At 43.0% G+C, this 25,282-nt stretch overlaps 1 protein-coding gene across 1 annotated transcript in view; it reads right to left on the reverse strand.

Moving 5' to 3' along the window:
• Positions 1 to 2,775: 2,775 nt before the first annotated feature.
• The window catches only part of mcoln1a (mucolipin TRP cation channel 1a), an 81,855-nt gene continuing 59,348 nt past the window's right edge, over positions 2,776 to 25,282 (reverse strand). Inside the window, exons 9-14 of the mRNA XM_063036006.1 lie at positions 24,397 to 24,546; positions 19,342 to 19,443; positions 16,427 to 16,549; positions 14,619 to 14,825; positions 10,189 to 10,319; positions 2,776 to 5,121 (exon numbers count right to left, since the gene is read on the reverse strand). Of these exons, the coding sequence (XP_062892076.1) occupies positions 5,085 to 5,121; positions 10,189 to 10,319; positions 14,619 to 14,825; positions 16,427 to 16,549; positions 19,342 to 19,443; positions 24,397 to 24,546 (750 nt within the window). The 3' untranslated portion in view covers positions 2,776 to 5,084. The remainder of the gene's footprint in view (positions 5,122 to 10,188; positions 10,320 to 14,618; positions 14,826 to 16,426; positions 16,550 to 19,341; positions 19,444 to 24,396; positions 24,547 to 25,282) is intronic.

Below are 25,282 nucleotides of genomic sequence, written 5' to 3' on the forward strand. Positions count from 1 at the left end.
ATTTTCAGAAGGCCTCTGACAGGTACCACACGAGGCTCTGAGCCCATGGTATTACAGGGAAGATTCTAGCATGGATAAAGTAGTGGCTGACTGGCAGGAGGCAAAGAGTGGGAATAAAGGAAGCCTTTTCTGTTTGGCTACCAGTGAGGTTATATGTCATTGATGTGGATGATGGAATTGATGGCTTTATTGCAAAATTTGCAAGTAATCTGAAGATAGGTGGAGGGGCAGATAGTTTTGAGGAAGTAGAAAGGCTACATGAGGGCTTAGATTAGGAGAATGAGCAAATAAAAGGCAGGCAGAATACAGTGTCAGGAAGTGCATGGTTATGCACTTTTAATTCTTCTACCAGAGGGTTAATCATTTTCTAAATGGAGAGAAAATGAGGTGCAAAGGGACCTGGGAGTCCTTGTGCAGGATTCCCTAAAGGTTAATTTGCAGGTTGAGTCTGTGGTGAGGAAGGCAAATGCAATGTTACCATTCATGTCAAGAGGACTAGAATATAAAAGCAAGGATGTAATATTGAGACTTCATAAAGCACTGGTGAGGCCTCACCTGGAGTATTATGTGGAGTTTTGGGTCCCTGATCTTAGAAAGGATGTGCTGAAACTGGAGAGTTCAAAGGAGGTTCATGAATATGATTCCAGGATTGAATGGCTTGTCATATGAAGAGCATTTGATATTCACTAGAATTCAGAAGGATGAAGGGTGACCACATTGAAACTAGTCAAATATTAAAGGCCTGATAGAATAAATGTGGAGACAGGGTTTCTGGCGGTAGACACTTCTAAGACCAGAGGGGACAGCCTCAGAATAGAGGGGGATCCTTTTAAAATGGAGATGAGGAATTTCTTTAGCCAGCCTGGTAAAAATCGATGAAATTTTTTGCCACAGGCAGCTGTGGAGGCCAAGTCTTTATGTATATGTAAGGAAAAGGTTGACAGATTCTTGATTGGTCAGGGCATGAAGGAACATGGGGAGAAGGCAGGAGATTGGGGGCTGAAAGGAAAATTGGATCAGCCATGATGAAATGGTGGAGCAGGCTCAGTGGGCCAAATATCCTAATTCTGCTCATATATTTTATGGTCTTACTCTGACTTCTCATCTTTTTTTTTTCTCCAGTCCCTATGAAGGGCTTCTGCCCAAAATGTTGACCGTTTATTCCTTTCCATAGATGCTGTTTGGCCAGCTGTTTCTCCAGCATATTGTTGCCCTGGATTTCCAGCATCTGCAGATTTTCTGCTGTTGGTCATTATATAGGTACATATAAACATACAAAAAAAATACTGACATGTGAATGATGAAAAACCCGATTCTGATATGGGTCTCTATCGTGGACAGAGTGAGAATGGAACAGGGCGAGGGGAGGGAGTGGGAATTACCAGAGCAACATTCTGTAATGATCAATAACCCAATTGATTGGAATCAAATGACCTGCCTGGTGTACTAGGGCTGAGTCTTTTTGCACCTGCACCTGGCACTCCTCCTCTGCCACCTGTCCCACACCCATCCCACGGCACTCCACCATCTCCATTCCTAACATCCTTTGCTCCCACCAGACTTACAAACTCGTTCTCCGCTCCACATTGACAAATATAGTACTGTGCAAAAGTCTTTGGCACCCTAGCAATATACATGTTGCACAGTACTATATGTACAGTGATTCCATCTTCATAGCTCTCTGGGACTTGACGATCAGCCACCCAAGAAATTTGACCACAATATGATCTGAAATGGGCAACTCAGTATTCTGACTCTATACTCCCCATCTCCGGGTAACCTCACTCAGCATCCACTCAGTGTCCCCCTCAGGAACAAAAATAATCTCCAATTCTGATGGGCTCAAGCCATCATCACTATATTGCAACCCCTTTTATCCCAGGAAACTTCCTTCCACTGTGTCCACAGTATTGGAGCCGTGGTCTCACCAGTGCCCTATACAGTTCCATCAACACACTCTCAATGATCCTACTCCGTGCAATGAAGGCAGCTTGTTATACTTCATCATACCCTGCGATGCTGTTGTACCCTGCAACATCACTCATTTACATTTTCCATTCTCTCTCTCCCCACCCAAGGGGAATTTACCTTCATTTTTCACCTTTCCATCATAATTGCCAACTACCTGATTTTACTCTGGGTCCTGATGAAGAACCTCAACCTGAAACGTTGACGGATTTTCCCACCACAGATGGCTGCTGAGTTCTTTCAGAAATTAATGTGTTGCTGCCTCTGCAGGGTCTTCATGCCCTCCTGACATCTTGCTCAGCCACCTACCTTTGTATCCAGAATAAAGGTTGCTGCAGTATGCATCGCTCTCCCACCCACATCATTTAAAGTAAAATGGTGAGTATCCACACTGATCTACATGGCACAGCACTTGTTACTGAAGACCAACCCAAAGAGGAGCATTGAGCGACTACACACCCTTATCCATGTTATTGTCCCGTTCTTGGGGGCTCATGCAGTGACCTTTGGGACACTTCACTAATTAAAGTATGGAAATCAAAATACATCAGTGGCTCCCTCTATCCATTATTTCATCTTCAAACAATTCCAGAAAGTTTCACAACCATTCCGTTTCATAAAACCATGTTAAACCTATAGTTCAAAGTTCTGAGTAAGCTTGCTATCAAAGTATGAAAAACCACCCCAACAGAGAACAAAACCAATGTAGAAAAGACAACTATAGTTTTCTAAATGCCCTATTACACCCAAACATCACCTCCCACTATTGATAACAATGAACCAAGAACAAAGGTTACAATAAAAAGACAAACAAGGTAAAAACACAAGCATTGATTTATTAGTTGTGCATCCAGTAAATCAAAGCATAATTTAGCAAATTGTTGCATTAGCCTTCAATTTCTGGGTTTTTGAACAACAGAGAGAACACACATAACCATAAGACTGCAGTTCCAATGCAACCTGTAGAGTTCTCCAGACTATTCAAACCTGAGATGATGCTTCTTCAGAATAAGGCATCAAAACTTTAGATTTCCAGAATGATTCATATTGAGAAAGTTCCCTCGACACAATTTATCACTTGTACATGAAAACCAGCTATCAAAAATATGGCAAGAAAGACACTCATATCAAACAGAACTGTGCTTAAAACATCAGAACCACAACTGAGGGGTGAGATATGGACTGATTGATTCCCTATCATGAGACACAGTCAAACGAGGGCTTAATGAATCTTCCCAGTTTCTGGACCCCCTGTCACTTAATGACCATTTATGACAAGTATTTTTACTCCTTTTGCTGGATAAGAGACCAGAATGTGTTTGAGTCACTGCAGGCCTCATTGTCTGCAATGTGTGCTGCCACTGTTGTAACGTAGAAAACAGTACCCACAACTGTATAACTGTGGTGGGTTGTGTGAGGACAAGCTGTTGTCAGTGACAAAAGGTACAGCCTGGAAGGGGGTGTTGAAGGGGAGGGTGCAGAGCAGGTAAATGCAAGGTTGTAGAGAGGTGAGGGAAAAGTATAGAGGAGGGAAGAGTGAGGGGCAGTTAGGCCAATGTCTTTGACATTGTTCAGCACCCCCCTTATTTTCTCTCTGACCCCTTTCCATGCATCCTATTGGTTGTAAGAACTCCAGGCTTTGAAGTTACAGTCAGAGCCTCACACCACAATGCAAGTACTGAACAGACTGTAATCAGACTAAAACATCAGGAGTTAAATATTCCTTTAAAACAATTTTTTTGTTTAAAAAAGGTAAATGAAATTTTCAGCAACTTCATTATCACTGGGGGCACATTCACAAATACCAGCTGAAGAGAGCTCTGTTGCAACCAAACCGTTAGTTAAAACCTTTGATTAAAAGAGAAGGACCTTTTCCCTGAAAACTGCGGCAGTGCCAAAGTAAGAGCACCCGGGCACAGCGTCAAAACCGGGTAATGACAGGCTAAGGGAGTGGAAAGATGAAAAACCTTCTTTGATGACACTGTCCCAACCAACCAGAATGAAAATGATTAGATTATACACTCACCAGGAATGCCAGAGACCACATGGGTATAAACAATGGGGATTACTTTAGCTCAATTGAGGAGAACAAGGGTGAAGTAGGGGTGAACTAGGGGTTTGTGGAGGCTGGAACAGACTGTGTGCAGTTTGCTGTAGGGTAATATTTTTGGTAGTTCACAAGCCCTGCCCCACACACTATTGATTGGATAACCAGAGGAACAGATCCTGAAGCCAACAAACTGCTTTTATCAAAGTATTATTTACAGCTTGCACAATAAAACTGTGGGACATTCCACTCAACATCTAAACTTCTGGGTTATTAAATCAACAGGTAAACACCACCACACCTTCAGCTCTCTTCACTTCTGGCCTTGGGATACAGTGCAAAACATTCATCAGTTTGACACTGGGATTAAAGGTTACGTTTTAAGAAAATACACACAAGTTTATACTTGCTTGAATTTAGGTCTAAGTTACGGGTTTTATGGAACCAGGTAAGTAAACCAAACTCAGATGCAAATCAGCTAGTGTTTGAACAGTAGATGATGCTACGTATTTTGCATTCAGACCATTAAACTCAGATCCCTACTAGTCTCCAGTTTAGTTCTCTTTCATTTACCAATTCACTGATCCAGTTCATTGACACAGCTGAAAGCAAGAAAACAGCCAGCAAAGGAAACACAGAACCCCAGCTGTGTCATACACACATTCTCCAGTGAATCAGGACATCATTGAGAGCTCCTGTCATGATTCTAGCCCATGCAATGATTGGGACTACTGGCTCTTATTGTGCTTAAGTACTGTTAAAAATGAAGTGGAAAGGTGCCAGGAAGACTTCAATGTCTCCAGTTCAACTTCAAGATCATGAACATGATTGTCTCTCAAGTAGTGTTCCCGTCAAACCAATATATACACAAAATATCTAGTGGTCCCCAGTACAATAAATATATCTGTCATTTTATGTGGCATTTGATCCCAGCGCATAAAGCTCCTTCATGGAGACGTCCCTGGTATCACCACAAAGCAGCCAGGTCATGGTCTTCCCAACATTCAGCGCCTGCTTGTAAGATCTTAATTCTAATGACAGCTGGAATCACAAGTAGCATCTATTGGGGTCAGTTTACCGAGAGGGTCTCTTCATAGGTCGTCACTCTGTGGGGGAGATGGATCTGGATTAGATTTTGCTGAACAACAATTCAGAGAACAATGTGATGCCTCTCATACCATCTCATCCACCTCTACACTGAGGTGAATCATAGGGACCTTCCATGAATGGAATGGATGCAGACACATTAACATAGAATGCATTCTAAGTTTAACCATTCTACCTGGCTGTTTAACAGGTCGTTGTTTGTTAATGCCATTCAGGAGGGACAGAGCTAGGCTCAGATCCAACATTAATTAACACCATCTCACGGAACAGAATACTAATACACACAAAACCTCATAAGATATAGGAGCAGAATTGTGCCATTTGGTCCTCCGAGTCTACTCCACCATTCCATCCTGGCTGATTTATTATCCCTTCAATGCCATTCTCCTTTAACCTTTTGATATCCTGATTAATCAAGACCTCACAAACTCCGCCTTAAATGTACCCAATGACTTGTCCTCCACAGTTGTCTGTGGCAATTAATTTCACAGATTTGCCATCCTTTGGCTAAAGAATTTTTTCCCTCATCTCTGTTCTAAATGGACAACCCTTTATTCTGAGTTTGTGCCCTCTGGTCCTGGACTCCCTGACTATCAGAAACATCCTCTCTACATTCATTCTGTCTAGGCCTTTCAATATATAATAGGTTTCAATGAGATTCCACCCCCATTCTTCTAAACTCCAGCAAGTACAGGCCCAGAACTATCAAATGCTCCTTATCTTAACCCTTTCTTCCTGGGATCATTCTCGTGAACCTCCTCTAGACCCTCCAAAGCCAGCACATCTTTTCTTAGACAAGGGGCCCAAAACTGCTCACAATACTCTGAGGAGTTTGATCAATGCCATACGAAGCCTCATCATTACATCCTTGCTTTTGTATTCTAGTCCCACCAAAATGATGCTAACATTGCACTTGCCTCACTCATCACCAACTCAACTTGGAAATTAACCTCGAAGGAGTCCTGCACAGGAACTCCACAAGTCCATTTGCACGTTTTCTAAATTGCCTTCTGTTGGTTTTTAAAAAGCTCCCCAATCCTCTACCTTCCACCAAATTTTGCCGTATTATATGCCCGCTCTTTCGCTTTTATGCCATCTTTGACGCCTCCTGTCAGCCACGGTTGCCTCATCCTTCCCTTTAGAATACTACTTCATCTTTGGGATGCATTTTTCCTGCAACTTCTGAATTGTTCCCAGAACGTCCAGCCATTGCTGTTCTGCTGTCATCTCCGCTAATTACCCTTGCAATCAACTTTGGTCAGCTCCTCTTTCATGCCTCTGTAATTCCCTTTACTCTTCTGCAATACTGATACATCCAATTTTAGTTTGTCCTTCTCAAACTGCAGGGCAAATTCTATCATATTACGGCCACTGTCTCCTAAAAGTTCCTTTACTTTAAGCTCTCTAATCAAATCTGGGTCAAAACATCACACCCGGTCCAGAAATGTCATTCCCCAGTGAAACGTCGACTGCGCCTCTTCCTATAGATGCTGCTTGGCCTGCTGCGTTCACCAGCAACTTTGATGTGTGTTGCTAAAAAGCCACCTTGTAGGCATTCTACAAATTCCCTCTCTTGGGATCCAGCATCAACCTGATTTTCCCCAATGTAACTGCATACTAAAATCCATGATTATTGTATTACCTTATTTACATGACTTTTCTACCTCCTATTATAAAATGTACCCCACATCCTGGCTACTGTTTGCAGACCTGTAAACAACTCTCATTAGGGTCTTTTTTTTTTTACTCTTAACTCTAACTCTACCCACAACTATTCTGCATCTTCTGATCCTACATCACCCCTAAGGATTTGATTTCATTTTTTTTTTAAACCAATAACGTCACCCCACCTCCTCTGCCTACCTGCCTTTTGAAACAAGGTGTATCCTCGGATGTTAAGCTCTCAACTTATGATCTTCCTTCAGTCACAACTCAGAAATGCCTACAACATCAGACTGTGTGGATTTAAATATAAAACCTGCAGTACTGTAGTCATCACCCTTTTTGATTTTGGCCCCCTGTTAAGACTAACTCATCCCACTGACTCTAATTTTCCTTTATCATCTGTCTGGCTTTCCTCACAGTCTCACTACGCACTGCATCTAGTTGTATACCAACACCAACACTGGCTGAGAAAGCTACATGAGAGAAGTCCATCCATTATTCCCTCCTGTAGGACGGCATTCAAAGACTTAAGACTTTCCCCACCACATGGGCACAGTGGGCCTGGGATCAAACCCACCCAGTCACCACCAGGTAAATCAGGTAGAGAGACATAGGAATCTTCACCCCCACCTCTACACATGGGCACAATGGCTGGGGTATAGCCTACAATAATGTGCATTTCCTCAGCCTCCAGGGCAATACAACAAGAGATAGCACAACAGGGAGAGGAATGGAGACAGGGAACCAGAAGATGAGAGCTGCTCACGGTGGTCCAATGAGCATGCTAAAATGGGGCAGAGGACAAAACTCAGAAAGGCAGCTGATGTAAGCAGTGAGGAGCGAAGGATGAGCTGAAGTCCTAAAGTAACAATGGGACGAGGCTGTGGAGCCCAAAATTAGGTTGAGAAGATGGAAATCACTAGGTGCAAAACAAGAAAACCAATCAGGCCTGAGAGACAGAATCCCCTGGAATAGAGGCTCGGGAACGCAGTGACACCAGTTCAATCCTCCATGAAGTCCAAGCCCCTCCACTCAACAGTTCAAGTATGACCCTGTCACACTACAGCTGGGGCTGGCCAAAAAGAGGTCTCCATCCCCCGGCAGGTTCATCAAGAACCATTGCCATCGAGTGGTGCCAAGCAAACCACATGGGTGGGAAAAGTATGTTACCAAAAAGGAAGAGCTTGATAGAAAGGGCAATGGAAAGAAGGTAACGACAACCCCAGATGCTGCAAGTCTGAGGTAGAAACAAAATATTGGAAACACTTGGCCAGCCAGACAGCATCTATGGAAGGAGACAGAATTAACATTAAGTACATTGATTAGGTCTGAGAAAAGTCCTCAGACTTGAAATGGTAACCCTATTTATTTCTATACGGTCTGCCTCACTTGCCAAGTGCATTCATCATTTCCCCTTTCTACCTGTTCAAGGGGTGCTTGACCATAAGACATAGGATCATAACTAGACCATTCTGCCTATCGAGTCTGTTCCAACATTCGATCATGGCTAGTTTATTTCCCCTCTCAAATTTAATTCTTCTGTCTCCTCCCCATAACCTTTGATGCTGCTACTAATCAAGAATCTCTGCTTTAAATATACCAAATGAATTGGCCTCCACTGCCATCTGTGGCAATGAATTCCACAGTTTCACTCTTCTGGCCAAAGAAATTCCTCATCTCTATTCTAAAGGGACATCCTTCTAGTCGGAGGTTGGGCCCTCTGGTCCTAGACTCTTCCACTAATGGAAACATTGTCTCTTAAGTCCTCTCTACCTAGACCTTTCAATATTCAGAAGGTTTCAATGAGATTACCCGCCTTCATTCTTCTAAAACTCCGCAAATATAGGCCCAGAACCATCAAATGTTCCTCATACGTTAACCCTTTCATTCCCAGGATCAGTCTCCTAAACTTCCTCTGGATACTCTCCACTCCAGCAATCTTTTCTTAAATATGCGGCCCAAGACTGCTCACAATACTTCAAATGTGGTCTAACCAATGCCCCATAAAGCCTCAGCATTACATCCTTGCTTTTATATTTGAGTCCTCTGGAAATTAATGCTAACATTGCATTCCCTTCCTTACCACTGACTCAATCTGTAAGTTAATCTTTAGGGAATCTTGCTCTAGGATTCCCAAGTCTCTTTGCATCTGATTTCTGAATTTGCTGTTTAGAAAATGATCCAAGCCTTCTTTCCTTCTGCCAAAGTGCATGACCCTACACTTCCCTATACTATATTCCATCTGTCCAAGTCGTTCTGCAGACTCCCTAATTTCTCAACACCACCTGCCCCTCCACCTATCTGGACTGTGCACCTGTGGACTCAGCTTAGCATATCAGGGTTGTTTTTTTTTTTCTTTTTTTAAATAAAAGAGTGGAGAGGCATAACATGACCAGCAGAGATATTGAAAAGCAAAGTAGGGATATCAGAAGTTAACAGACAAGAAAGGAAACAACACTGCAGAAAGATGACCTTCATTTTCTGTGTTGAAATAGAGGGATGGAAGACTGATGACACCTACAGGGATGAGAATTGATCTCTGGATCACTGGCCTCTGACAGCGTAGAACAGATTCCACTGGTTGATAGTGGAATCAACTGAGGGTTAAATTATGAGGACAGGTTACAGTTTAACCTTGTATCCCCATGAGTATGAAAAAGGTTTTCACATTTCTGCAAGGCACAGGAAACTACTTCAGCACAGATTCTGTGCTGGCTGACATTCCTATTCCAACTTTTCCTGCAGCCTGCTTTCCCATGTTCCTGTCAACCTCCCTCATATTCTACACACTAGACAACTTACAGCAGTCAATCAACCCATGAACCCACACATCTTCAGGACGTGCAAGGACCAGAACACCCAAAGATAGCCCACGTGGTCCCAGAGAGGATGTGCGAGTGGCACACAGACAGCACCTGAGGTCAGGACTGACACTGGAGCTGAGCAGCAACATACCTGACCACTGTGTGGCTTTAGTGAGGGAGTCCAGGTTGATAGAAACGGCTTGTATCATGGTCTCTGGGGGCTTTGCTATTGGTGGAGGTTGATGGTTTTGCTGGAGCAAATGGGGCAGGGAGAAGGGGGAGGGTTGATTTGTGTGCAAGGGAGGAACGGTGTTTTGGAGCTCTAACGTTTTCTGTCATTCATACTTTGGGGCTTTTCTTCTGTTTCGTGCACGTCTGTGAAGATTAAGGATTTCAGGTGTCTACCGATACATTCTCTTATATTAAATTGAACCACTGATATTAAAAGGTGACCTCCCTACATGCCCACCTTGCATCCAGTGTCCCTGCTGTGATCAGACAACAGGTACATGGGTAATGTTCCTGGCTCTGCAGCACCCCTTGCTGAGGTTGGGCTGAATTTTGAAGCCGAAGAGAGTTCTTCAAGTCTCACCTTACCTGTCACAGCAACAGAAAAAGGAGCAGACAGAGCTGTCCACCTCACGGAATTTGCCTGAGTTCGGAGCATCTGTACACTCAGCGATAAACTCGCGAAGCTCGATGGGACGGACCCCGCTGATCCCGTGGTGCTGGAATGGAGAAATTACAGAGATAACAACTAAACACATTGGACATAAGAAACACACAAGATACTAGAATTGGCCTCTTTCAGGAATGAGGTCAGACTGTAGTCACACTTGGCTTTCCCTTAACACCCTCTGATGTGTAGGGAGTTCTCCACCTTGTTGCCCCTTCACCATCAGTAACACTGATGACCTGACCACTGGCATGGGTCTACCTACTAGTTCCTGGTTTCACTGCACGAGTAAACTTTGCAGACTAGCGATCAGAACACCAGACCATCCTTCGCCTCTGGCCCTGACACCAACCTTTTCAATTTGGTCCGTCATTTAAATCAGCCAAACAGCAGGTTGTTCCTCGCTCTCAGAAGCGGCCCCACCGCTTCAATACATTCTTGGGCCTGCGACCCACCACCTCAATTTGGTTTGTACCCAACCTTTTAAATCTGGCCTGGCACTTAAATCGAGCAAACCCCAGCTTGTTCATTGCTCTAGGACCCGGGCCGCACTGCCTTGACTCAGTTCTGCTTTGAATCACCTCCAAGTCTGCTCCAGCCGCCAAACATTGGCTTGTCCCCTGCATTCTGGCCTAGCCCCTTTCATCTTGATTCAGCCCATACATGCCACGGTGTAAACATCATGCATCTTCTAGACTTCATTTCACACCGCAAAAATGCCATGTCATACAGGTAGTTCAAAAGCTCAACTGTGAAAGGGAAGCTACATCTTATTCGAGAAAAAGTGTGATTAACAAAGAAACTAGTTGTTTTGTTTGCTGCCAGCAAGTCATCGCTGTGCTTCACTAGCGTCATCTTAAACTGGAAATATCTATTATTATATTACCTACTGTACTACTCATCTCTGCTGAGCGTCAGTCAGCCACAGTAGCTCTGATCTGTTGTCCCCTGATAGTTAATCATCCCTCAGGAGTACCCAAAGGGGTACACACTGCTGAGGGAAAAGGCCACAGGGGAACCCTGCATTATCTGCTTGCTCCTTCTACTTTTCCTGCTAGTCATCTATCTGCTGCTTGAACGTTAGGCGTGACTAAAACTTGTCAATTATGTTCTCATCATAAGACCATAACATCCTTGATGATTCCAAGTATATTCAACTCCAGTCCAGCTTTGGTTTCTTGATGTGGTCAGCCATAACTGGAGCTGAGTGTATTTCATACAAATAAAATAAATGGGAGATAGTGGCAATGTACCTGATCTCCCACATTCTACAGGAGGAGCATACCAATGTCCAGTTACTCTAATTTTAGCAACGTTACCTGTATGCACTTGTTCCTCTGCCAAATCCTCAGCACTTGTAGCTCAAACACAGCCACTCCAAAATCACCACTCCACTAGATTCTGCTTCCCTTTCACACCTGCAAAATGCCTTCTAGAACACTACTGGTTCCTCCCCTCCACTACGAAGGCCAGACCAGATCTTTACACACACAATTGTAATTTATAGTTTTTATTGCTGTACTGCCGCAAAACAACAAATTCCATGACACATGCCAGTGATATTAAACCAGATTCTAATGTCAGAATCTTTTTTTCTAATAAATTCCTTTGCCATAATATTACCCCGTTGTCTTTCTTGGGTTAAAGGCATTTAGGAGCACATTTATTGTATTGCATTCAATTCCAAACTTTGTATTGGATGGATGTGTATTTGGTGAGGGTGCAGAGGTTTAACAGGATGCTTCCTTTATTGGAGATGTGCTACAGGCTCTGTACTCTAGAGCAGTGGAGGCTGAGAGGGAAGATTGGATAAAATTATGCAAGACATAGATAGGTTAGACAGTCATCTTTTTTGCAGAATTGAAATATCTAGTACTAGAGGCCATGTATTTAAAGTGGGGGGGGCACAAGTATATTAAAAAAAGATGTGCAAGGCATGTTTTCTTTATTTCTATACAGAGTCGTGGGAACTTGAAATGTTCGGCCGGGATGGGGAGGAGGGTGCGTGGAAGAAGCAGACAGCACAGGAGCATTTAAGGGACTGTTAGCTCTGATGGGCAGAGAATGAAGTGATATGGTCAACAGGTGGAGAGAGAGGGTTTAGCTTAAGCAGGAGCCATTGGATTAATTAGTTTTCATGTGCTCAAAGGCCTGTGCTGTGCTGTTCTTTGTTCTATACTATAGTTGTTCTTCTCCTGTCACTTGACACCTCACCCAGAGTAAATGAAACATTAAAAATCTGTCAGGGCCCCAGCAATACCTTCCGACCCCACAGCAGACTAGGGCACATCGCACGAGGTCTGGGATGTATCAAACTTCAACTCTCGGTCTTCAACAATTCAGCTTTTATTTTGCCCACCACTATCCCTGAACACCTCAACTACAATATTTTTGTCCTTTATGAATACCTTCAAGAAGCATAACGTTAGACTTCACCCACATCCAGACTCCACACTCCCAAATCCAGAGAAGGTTCGATTCCCAAAACATTCACATGCTCCACTTGACATTCTTTGTTTCATAAACCAGATTCCATAACCTTCCTCCATAATCAAACACAAATTCACAGCCTGATGTTCACAGTTCCCCAGAGTTGAGACATATGTTGCAACTTTACAAAATACTGGTTAGACCACACTTGTGTGCTGCCCTGGTCGCCTCACTGTAGGAAGAATGTAACTGCACTGGAGATTGCAGATGAGATTCACCAGGATGCAGCCTACATAAGAGGACTTTAGCTAAGGACAGAGATCAGATAGGCTGAGCATGTTTCGCCTGGAATGAAAGGTGACCACTTAGAATTACAATGGATTTCAGTTAATTGGGGCAGCCACTTAGGCTACATCCACACTAGACCAGATAATTTTGAAAACGCCGGTTTTGAGTAAAAACGACAGTAAAAACGAGCACAGTCCCAAGCAGAAGCAGAAAAAGCATTGTTGTGGTGTTGTCATGACAATGTTTTTAAATCTCTCCGTTTACCCTGTCCACACTACAACACGAAACAATCATTTTCAAATTTACACTCTGGAGAGCGTTTTCGAAAATCTCCGTTTTCAGGAGATGAAAACGCCATTTCAGTGTGGACGCAAGGTCAAAATGAAGAGTAAAAGCTTCGTTTTCAAAATTATCCAGCGTAGTGTGAACGTAGCCTAAGTTAAGAAAACTATTCAAGGACAAAAGCAAATTGAGAAAATAGCCAAGATTTCCAACATTTATTTTCTAATTAGCACAGGAGACAGTTGCCAAACAGTTTCTAACTACTGCCATTACTGCGCACTTGTGTGTCTGTTAGACACTGCATGCTGCTTAAAGCAAACAGCTTTAAATAGCGTCAGTTGCATATATTTGTCCTTAAAAGCAGTGATTTTTGTCTCTAAATAGTTGGCGAGTAATAAGCAGCAAGACAATTCAGATATATTTTGCAATGGTTTCAGCTTTTCAGGCTTGGAGATGCCAGAGTGAAAATGAAACAATTACACAACTTCAGCAAGTTAGGAACTCCGAAGAATTCCAAGGTATTGACAATTATCCTGTATGTAACAATGATAATGAAGATTTGGTAGATGCAATTGTTGAAAGCACTGTTTGAAGGCAGTGCTGTAGTAGTTTTGGTAATGTTCTAATTTGTTCTGCATTTCATTTAAATACTTAATTTGTTACTTAGTTAAATGGTAGTTGATCTTTTTACATCACTTTTTAACTATTTCCATGAAACTTGGGGCAGCTGTTTAATTGGGCCAGAATGTACTGGTCTGGATGTGTCCCAATTAACCACTGTACACAAGATTATGAGAGACGTAGATGGGTTAACAGTAAAAATCCCTCCCCTCCCCCACGTAGAAGTATTAAAAACAAGAGGTCATAGGTTTAAGGTGAGGGAAAGGAATTTGGAAAGGGAATCTGGGGTGATTGATATTTGGAATGCAGAGTTAGAGGTAGTAGAAATAATCAGTATGTTTAGGAGACGTGTAGATAGGCACTTTACTGGACAAGGAATAGAAGCATAGAGACTTGATAAGAGCAAATGGGATTAGTGTAGAAGTCTGGTACACTAGCAAGCAGGCCAGTATGGGCATGGTGGGCTGAGGGCCAGGCCAGGCATGGGCTAAGCGGAACTGAGTGCGCTTTATGACCTATGACTCCTCCTTCATTGGGTGACAAATAATTATCCAGTGAATTCCCTTACTTCCCCTTCAGTAATTCTTTTTCTTTGCTCTTTATACCAATTACCAACTCTGCTTCATTAGGCCTGATCCACTATCAGCATCTCCACCCTCCAATTTACCCTCAGCATTTTTCAGACTCAAAGACATCCGACCCATTTGCACTCAAATGTACTCATACGAACCTTTATGGCTTCATAAGAACCAGTGATGAGGGCAATGAAGAGACTGAGAACCATGTAGATGAAAAGGCTGATGAAGCTGTACAGGTAGATCTGGCTGAACAACCAAACCAGTATACTCTTCTGCTGCATATGGGAGAATGTCACGAACATGTCGTCCCCATTGATGAGTGAAAACAAACAATCGGACACCATCGAGAGTGTTCGAAACTGCAATACAATGGAGACAAACATTACGTGGTTCCTTAGACCATTCCTGCCTCCCGCATGGCAGCACTCTACTGAAACACCAACCCATTAGCCTGCCTCTTACATTGTCACTCCCACAAAGCCACATGCACTGAAAGCAAGACAGACCTTGTTTACCCAGAGGAGCTTTAACCCAAACCGACAAGAGCAGCCAAATGCTTCCTTGCATACTCAAGTGGAATGGCAGAAAACTAAGAGGTTGCAAGGAGCAGAGAATGGAAGGCTGGTTTGCAGCAGTGAATGAGTGAGTAATGGAAAGGTTAAAGATAGAGGAGGAATGCAGGAGGGAGTTGTGGAGTTATCAGATGGAGGGGGAGCTAGGTATTGCCTTCAGTTTCCCTGTACTCTTTACATTCAGAGCTAATGTTTCACACTGTCGTTTTGAACAACATTGGTCTTGTAACCTGAATTAGTCTGTGATCAGGGTTTTCATGGACAGAGACGGTTGTTTCCCACCTAAAATATAACCCCATTCAATGAAAGCTGTATTCAAAGTTTACCCATACCCCCTTTCTAAGCATTGAAATTGTGTCTGGTTACCAGAATGCAAATGAATTGTGTCTCTGCACCCTATTTATCAGCTGACCAAGTACAGGCAAGAGAAACAGAAGCTTGTTTGCTCGGACCAGGGACGTGAGAAGTAGGTGGAAAACTTAGCTGGTCTCCGAGCAATTAGGAAGCTGCAGATCAACGATTATGTAGTGGGCTTTTGCCATGTTAAACTAAGATCTCAGATCCATCAAAAGCACTGCAGACTGAGGTGATTAGTCAGTAGCAAAGGTTAGTAGGCAGCTGCAGTGAGGGGTCACCAAAGGTTGCAGAAAATGAGGAGACGAAAGGACAGAGTAAATGCTGCAAGCACTCAGTTCAGTTAGCATCTGTGGTAAGAGAAACAAGGATAACATTTCAGATAAGGAACTGCTTTCCTCCCCAGAGACGTTGCCTGACCTGCTGAGTCTCCCAATATTTTCTGATTTTATTCCAAATTTACAGTATTTTTTTACTGCCCTAGAATACTACATCTTCAACTGCTACATTAAGGTTACTGTAATATGTCAACCCAAATTCAAGATATTCCATCCCAAAATAAGAAACCCTGGTTTGTAGTCATTTATTGAAAGCCCTTCGTCAGGATCTCTGTACAGTGGTGGTGAGTTAACTACCAGCACATTGAACATGCAGTACGCAGGGATAGGCACTTGTTAATTCAATCAGCTTCAGAAATGTAACAAAGTTTCTAAGATTTATTCTGACATTAAGTCAAAGCCTCTGTGTTCGTGTTCTCTCCCTCTCTCCCCCTCGCTACCTCTACCTCTGGTGCACAAGTCCTCTGTTCAATCAAACGCAGAGAAGTGTTCTTGATCCCCTGGTTAACATTTGCACTCAACTAGTCCCAATGAAATTAATTAGCCAGTCATTTATTACACCATCAAAACAAACAAGCTGCCAGAATAGCTATCACCACCGCATTGGCTGTAGAGAGAACTGAGAGTTCCAAGTCGAAAAAGGCAGGATACTTCCAGTCCTGACCTTATTAGGATGACAGGATTATCCCGACATACCTTCTCATGATAAGGACCCAGCACTATCCAGCCACAGAAACAGTAACCCATATAGATCACAGCAACACAACAGCAGAATCTGATCACATTCGGGAAAGCTGCTCGGAGAGTCACAATGAGGATCTGTAGGAAGACAGATACTTCAGTTACCTGAGAACAAAGCTGCAATGTAACACACAGGGCTTCACATGATCACACTCTCACACACGGGTGGTGAGGCTTGATGGAAAATAAGCTCAGCGAGACCTTACTGAACCACAAACATGGGTCGGAAAGGCATCTTAGGGAATCTTTGAAGACAGAGCTGTGAAGCCTTGGAACACTCAGGAAATGATACTCAGCCAGAGGATAGAGGTTGTACCAGGATAAAGATAAATGAGGGCAAGGTTCACAGAAAACTACATATAATGAATAAATGATGAATAAAACTCCTCTCTGGTTTCGATTAGAACCAACGTTTTGATGAGAAACTCCACTATCTTCTTCAGGAATGATGCCTGGGCATGTCTGGTCTGGTGGTGTGTATATATACACCTTTCGTCCTCATTGGATAGTCCTCATCCAAACAGGTTTCTACTCTCCTTACCTTGTTCACAATCAAATTCCAGTGCTTACTTAGAGCGAGACCTTCGTCCTTATTAAATTTCTTTTACTCTAGTTTTATTTTAATGGCTTCCTTTACCAGGCGATCCCAAAAGCTATTGGCACGACACAGTGGTGTTTTCCCAGAGTATGTGACAAATAAAGTCGTCTTGGGCTTCCAGCCAGGTACAGGTATCAATTGTAAATTATGCGTCGATGACAAACTCCGCTCTCTTCAGTAATGATGCCTGGGCAAGTCTAGTCCAGTGGTAGTCCCTGTAGTTCATCCTGCGTGGTTAGTCATCCTATCCAGTTTCTGCTCTCCCACCTTGTTTATAATTAAATTCCAATTTTTACCTGGAGTGAGACCTTCAACTTTGTTAAAATTCTTTTCCTCTAGTTTTATTTCAATGGCTTCCTTTCCCAGGCGGTCCCAAAGCCAATGGTGTGGCACAGTAGTTTTGTGTTGTCACAGTCAATCCTACCGCCATTGTGAATACAGTGTTCTGCTACCACTGTTTTCTCCAGGTAACCCAAACGGATACACCTCCTGTGCTCCTTCATGTGGGTTTCCACTGTGCATCCCGTCTGGCCGATATATGCTGCTCCTCGTTCACAGGGAATCCTGTAAACGCCAGCCAACCTGAGCACCAGGTCATCCACAAACCCATGAGGAAACTCGAGTCACAGCTTATGTGGGACAAAGATGACCAGGGACTCAGATCAGCTGGCAGAACACTGTATTCACAATGGCCATAGGATTCACTTTGAGAACACAAAACTACTGTGCCACACCACTGGCTTTGGGAACACCTGGGAAAGCAAGCCATTGAAATAAAACTAGAAGAAAAGAATTTTAACAAAAGTGAAGGTCTCACTCCAAGTTAAAAACTGGAATTCAATTGTAAACAAGGTTGGAGAGCAGAAACTGGACAGGGGTATAAATACCCAGGCATCATTACTGAAGAAAGTGGAGTTTGTCATCGAAACATCAGTTATAATTGATACCTGTACCCGGCTGGAAGCCCAAGAAGACTTTACTTGTCACATACTCTGGGAAAGCACTAGACCCTTTCTTCACATGAAGATGGCTTGGATCCCCAAATATTAAAGGATGATTCAGTTGAGTGTAGGATAACTGAAAAGTGTGTTTTTTTGAGCAGATGGAAACTATTTACACTCTGTGCAGCAAGACGAGGGCAAGCAATAACATCAGAATGGAGTCCAAGTTGCCCAGGGGTGGTAACAGGAACTATTTTTCCCCACAAAAAGGAGGGTCAAAATTCTTCAAATCTCTTCTTCCAAGTACTGTTGAGTCCAGGGCGGGTGGGAAAGGGTGGTTGGGGTGAGGATACATACATAAAATTTCAAGTCCAAGTTTTACAAGTAGATGCAGTTAAGATACAGATTCGAGGGCAGAGCTTAGGAGGACGATGGCGCCTAACAGCGATTCCTTTGCTTGCATCTTCGGAAATAGCTTTATTTCTATCTTTAATATCTCTATTTTTCCCTTTCAGGGTTCTTTTGAAGACCTTGTCCTGGAGTTACACGCTGACTTTGGTTCTTTGTGGAAATGGGACCCGCTCTTGAGGTCTCACAACTGGCCGCTATTCAATATGCCAAGGACATGGCCTAGCACACGAGCGCGCCTTCAGGGTTCTGGGATTTCATGGCTTTGGAGGTGGACAGACTCGAGATTGGTGCTGCCACAGAAAACTGGTGTGTCGTGGGAGATGGAAGATCGAAAGCTGCTGGCTATGTGCCCCAAGTTCTTTGGACACAGAGCTCAGAAGAAGCGTGGCAACAGACTTTTAACACCATAAATCAGCGAGTTGTTTGTTATGTCTCCCCTCTTGCTGTGAAACGGAGACACCTCTTTTTCCCTTATTAGGCAGGGACAGCGCCTTCAGTATGTTGAATACCGGGTGAACGGGTAGTCTTTGGGGTGCTGCTAGTCTGTGTCTTTATGGATGCTTTGCTGCATGCTTGAGTGCTCAGTGGGGGGATGCCATTGCTTTTTTGCTGGTGGGGGAGGGGTTCATTGCTTTGGTGCTGCTTGTGCATGCAGGGGAGCTGGGGGTGCTTTGGGGTTCTAACTTTTAACTGTCATTCTTTCTTTGGGGCACTCCTCTGTTTTCGTGGATGCGAAGAAAAAGAATTTCAGGATGTATATATTTCTCTGACATTAAATGTACCCAATGAACCATGGATTTATTACATTGCAGATGAGGTTTCAGTAACTGTCTTAGCACAGATATCTTGAACACCACAGTACAATCTTTATGTTCTTTGATGGTGAAGGCTTTGATTTCACTCATATTGCTCTTACTTACATTGTATTTCTGAAAGAAACTCAAATAGCGAATCACTCCAACCCAAACTAACAGAGTTGAGGTCCCTAGTAGAATACTGCACAGGTCATAGGATGCTAAATTCTGAAAACAAAAACAAACCATTTGGATTAAACACAATGCTGATGAGGTTTACTATACAGATACTCCTGACATTTCACTGGCTCACATTGTAAACCTTTAAAGTCATCTGTACTAAATATTCTAGTACACTATTAGGGAAAAGGCTGATTTTTTTTGCTCCAATATTCTGGTCATTATTTATCCCTTGCTCAGCACCTAGAAAGTCATTACTTGGCTGTTATTAACACCTACAACAAATAAGTGTTTCCATGTTAAAGCTGCCACTTCAAATTGCCTTTAAAGCACAATGGCCGTTTTAATGCAAGTTTGGAAGGTGCTATAGAAATACACCATTAATTAAGCCTGACTTGCTTTCAGTAATGAGCAATTGGTACTCAGTCTTCTGAAAGAGTTTATTCTTATTATGTTGCTTGGCTGAAACATACTACACTACTATTGAAGCACCAAGCAAACTCAATTACAGTTCTCCGCAATGCTGCTGGCAAGTATTGATCATTAAGGACCCCAAGCACCCAGGTCATGCTCTCGTCTCGCTGTTGCAATCAGGTGGTACAGGAGCCTCAGGACTCACACCACCAGGTTATTACCCCTCAGCCATCAGGCTCTTGAACCAGATGGGTAAATTCACTCAACATCACTTGTCCCATCACTAAACTGTTTCCACAACCTATGGACCCACTTTCAAGGACTTTTCCTCATGTTCTTGATATTTATTGCTTAATTATTTAGTATTGTTTCTTATTTTTGGAAAAAACAACAATGTTTTTTATGCTTGTTGTCTTTTGCACTTTGAGTTGCCATCTGTCCTGTTGGGTGTAGTTTTTCCATTGACTTTGGTCTCTTGTATTTACCATGATTGTCCGTACGAAAATGAATCTCAACATTACATATGGTGACAGTTGACCTCCGATATTAAACTTACTTTGAACTTTGTTAATTCATGCTAGAGATCCAGCCACCAAGCCAACTGATATGCTTGAGCTGAGGATATGCTGATAGGCACAGGAGCCAGTCATCAGGCATCTCTAATCAAAGCCTCACTGGTGGCAGAGGACGGAAATGAAACTGTCTTTCAGGAGGGTGAACACTAGCAAGGCAGCAGGCCCCAATAGAGTACTTGGCAAGGCTTTTTAAACTTGGGCTAACCAACTGGCTGGGGTATTCAAAGATGTTTTCAATCACTCATTGATGCAGTCATGAGTTCCCACCTGCTTCAAAAGGGCAACAATTATACCAGCGCCCAAGAGCAAGGTGAGCTGTCTGAATAGCTATTGTCCAGCAGCACTCATGTCTATGGTGATTAAATGCTTTGTGGTTAGTCATGGCTACAATGGACTCCTGCCTCAGTAAGAACCTGGACCCCCTGCAATTCGCCTATCACCACAATAAGTCTATGGCAGACACAATCTCAATGGCTCTCCACACAGCCTTGGAAAATCCGGACAATACAAATACCTATGTCAGGATGCTGTTTATTGACAATAGCTCAGCGTTCCTACACCATCATTCCCACAGTCCTGATCAAAAAGCAATAGAACCTGGGCCTCTGTACCTCCCTCTGCCAGAACACCCGTGACTGTAGGGCTAGGCATAGCTCAAATGTCATCTTTAAATTTGCTGATGATACAACCATTGTTGGCAGAATCTCAAAAGGTGATAAGACCATATAGGAGTGAGATATACCAACTAGCTGAGTGGTGTCCTAGCAATGACTTTACACTCAACATCAGCTCGACCAAAGAGCTGACTTCAGAAAGGGTAGAATGCAGGAACACAAACCAATCCACATGGAGGGATCAGAAGTAGAGAGAGTGAGCAGTTTCAACTTCCTGGGTGTCAATATCTCTGAGGACTTAAACTTGTCGCAACATATTAATGCAGCTATAAAAGCAGCAAGACAGTGGCTATATTTCATTAGGCCTTTCAGGAGATTTGGTTTGTCATATAAAACAATTGAAAACTTCTGCAGATGTACCTTGGAGAGCATTCTGACTGCTGCCTGGCATGGGAGAGTGGGAGCTACTGCACAGGATTGAAGTAAGTTACAGAAAGTTGTAAAATTAGTCAGCTCCATCGTGGGCACTAACATCTATAGTAACCAAGGAGAGGTGCCTCAGGAAGGCAGCGGCCATCATTAAGGATCTCCACCATCCAGGACATGTCATCTTCTCATTGTTACTGTCAGGAAGGAGATACAGAAGCCTGAAGGTCCGCACTGAATGACTCAGGAACAGCTTCTTCCCCTCTGATCATCTGATTTTTAAATGGCGCATAAACACTACCTCACTACTTTAAAAAAAAAATTGTTTTTGAACTCCTTAACAAATTATTTAACGCGCACACACACACAACACAGAAACTGAAAAGTTCATCTGTGCGACAGGAGAACACACATCATAAAACAATAGTCTGTTTTATTATTTTGTACATTATTGCACATTGGTAAATTATTGTCTATTATTCTGTACTTTATTAGTTAAGTCATAGTTATTAGTTAAGTCATTAGTTAAGTCTGCACACTGCTAAGTATGGTTTTAGATGTTGCTGCTGTAAAAAAATAATTTTCCACTCGGGAACATAAAGTACTTATAAATATACATATTTAATCACATACATATAAACACATACACAGACACACATATATACACGTTTACTGTAATTCAGTTTTTGTTTCTCTACATTATCTATTGCATTGTACTGCTGCCACAAAGTTAACAAATTTCACAACATATGCCAGTGATATTAAATCCAACTCTGATTCTGTATTTTGGATGCAGCTAAACGAGTACCTTGTATTACACCTGTCTTTCACTGAGTTACACACTGACATGATAGTGCAACATTCCAGCAGGTGGCACTATCAACAGTACTACCAGTTCAGGGGTGGCCGAGCCTCGGGCCGGGGTCAGGCGTGGGCCGGGGTTGGACGGTCGGGGGTGGACCGAGCTCAGGCCGGGGGCAGATGGAACAACTGCCATTCAAACAGCAAAGCTTTGAAGTCCATCAAGCTACATGAAACTGCTAGATAATAGATTGAAAAGAAACTATTTTCTATCTACCAACAAGTAGGAAGTTCAAAGTACATTTATTATCAAAGTACATATAATACATACAGCTTTGTTTCCTTACAGGCAACCACAAAGCAAAGAAAACTATTTTTTAAAAAAAAGACCATCAAACAGCCAATATGTAAAAAAAAGAACAAATCGTCCCAACAATAGAAGGTAAACAAATAACATGCAGAACTAAAGTTAAAGAAAGTGAGTTCACAGCCAGGAGCCCATTAGTTGCAGGCCGCAGCCTCAGTTCAGCATAAAGACAAGTAAACCTCACTGAGCAGTGAGCTGAATACCAGACCATGCCCGGCCTCCGGCCTGACAGACCTTTTCAATCTGGCCCAGCACTGAAATCAACCAAACCTCAACTCATTCCTTGTTCTCGGACCTGGGCACTGCCACTTTGACACGGTCTTGAGCCTCGAGCCCACTACCTTGATTTTGTGTATACCCAACCTTTCCAATGTGGCCCAATGCTTAAATCGTAAAAACATTGGCTCATTCTTAGCTCTCAGGCCTGGGCGCTGCCACCTCAAATCTGCCTCACCTCACCACAGATCTGCCATTTCAAACCTGATCCAGGACCGCTCCAGCAGTGGCCATTCATTGGCTCATTCCTCAGTCTCGGCCACAGGCCCCGCTGCTTCAATTCAGCCTGTACACACCACATCACAAACGTTCTGCATCTTCAAGACTTCAACTCAACAGATTGTAAAGGCAGTTCAAAAGCTCAGCTCCAAAAGGGAAGTTATAGGCTATCGACTACTGTGATGGTTTTCCAGAAAAATTGTGATTAATAAAGTAGTCAGTAGTTTTACTTACTGCCTGTAAGTCATCACCGTGTTTCACCAGTGCCATCTCAAACAGCGACCATGAAATTGGCAGACAACTGTAAAAGCCCACCTGGTTTCTGCCAGTCACCAGGGAAGGAAAGCTGCTGCCATGCCCTCACCAAGTACACAGGTATCTGCAGACCCACAGTAACTCTGAACTGTCACACCACTCAATTCACGACAAGGGCAATGAACACAGGTCCTGCCAGCACTTGTGGGAATCTCACGCAGGTGTACAAACCTCACACTAAAATGGAGTTCGTCCTTTGTTCTAATTATGTTTTCTTTAAAAATTGTGTGTAATGTTTGTTTTTCTTGTGAAAGCACCTCTACTTCCTTTGGAGTTTGCAAAGATTTGGCATAGCATTTAAAACTGTTGGCAAACTTCTATGGATGGGAATGGTGAGAATACTGACTGGTTGCATCACAGCATGGTATGGAAATACCAATGCCCTTGAACAGAAATTGCTGCAAAACGTAGTGGATATGGCTCAGTCCATCACAGGTAAAGCCCTCCCCACCACTGAGCACATTTCCACAGAGCTCTGTCACAGGAAAGCAGCATCACCAGGGACCACATCACCCAGGTCATGTTCTCTTCTTGCTGTTGTCATCAGGAAGATGACACAGAAGCCTCAGTACTCTCACCACCAGGTTCAGGACCACTTATTACCCTTCAAACATCAGGTTCCTGAACCAGAGGGGATAATTTCCCTCATCCCATTACTGAACTATTCCCACAATCTGGGGACTCACTTTCAAGGACTCTTCATCCCATGCTCTCAATATTTATTGCTTTTGTTTTTGCAGTTTGCCATCTTTTGCACATTGGCTGTTAATGCTGTTGGGTGCAGTCTTTCATTAATTCTGTTATAGTCATTGGATTTACTGTGTATACCCGCAAGAAAACAAATCTCAGGGTTGTGCATGGTAACATATGTAATTTGATAATAAATTTACTTTGAATTTAAACCATTTACTGAGGATAAATAGCATGCCTTTCTGCACTGAATGAAGTCACGAGCTCAATAATATGCAGCATGAAATGATACGGCTTCCCATACCTTGGTCTCAATTCCTATCTTCATGATCGTACCCACAAAGGTGAGCACATCACTGATAATCAGCAGAACGTACCAACCATTGATAAACTCCAAGCGAGTGGTGCAGGACACATCCTTTTTGTGCTTCAGCTGGAAAAATTCCCTAAATTGCTGGATTAAAAGAAGAGGTTTAATGAATCTTTCAACATCCACAGTTTTAAATCTCTGGGCACCTCAGATTCGCTGCCAATCTATGGCGACTGATATATACTGTACAGGGCTGCTGGGGTGGGTGAGGAAACAGTGGACATGCCAAGGGAGATGTTAACATCTCAGGTCCTCAGCTGAGCACACACTTATTGCTACAGAACACCCCTGTTGTACAGAGAATTAACAATGAGACCATTGATAGGTCTGGAGAGAGAATCAAAGTCTTTTGCCCAGGATGGAAATGTCAAATACTGAAGGGGAAAGTTTAGGGATGAGTTACAAGGCCAATTATTTTTTTATCTATGGAGAACGGTAGGTGTTTGAAATGGACTGCAAGGGAAGTGATGGAAGCAAACACAATACTAATGTTTAAGCGGCATCCAGATGGGTCCTGGAACAGACAGGAAAGGAAGGGATTTACAGCAGGCAGATCAGATTAGATAAAATTAGCATCATGGTCAGTATAAACCTCGTGCGTGTAGGCCTGCCCCTGTACTGTTTTACATTCTTATCTGAGGGCTAAAGTTGGTTGGAGACTCAAACACCCATTGCCCTGTGTGAAATGGATCCAGTAACTGAATGTGAATGACAGCCACGCTTTGCAGAGCACTGAAGGGATTGTTTTAGAGCTATACTTGATATTAAACACTTGAACAGAAAAGTCATCAAAAACCAGACTCAGGGACTGCCCACCAAC

The sequence above is a fragment of the Mobula hypostoma genome, chromosome 29 (assembly GCF_963921235.1).
Source record: "Mobula hypostoma chromosome 29, sMobHyp1.1, whole genome shotgun sequence".
Lineage (NCBI taxonomy): Eukaryota > Metazoa > Chordata > Chondrichthyes > Myliobatiformes > Myliobatidae > Mobula > Mobula hypostoma.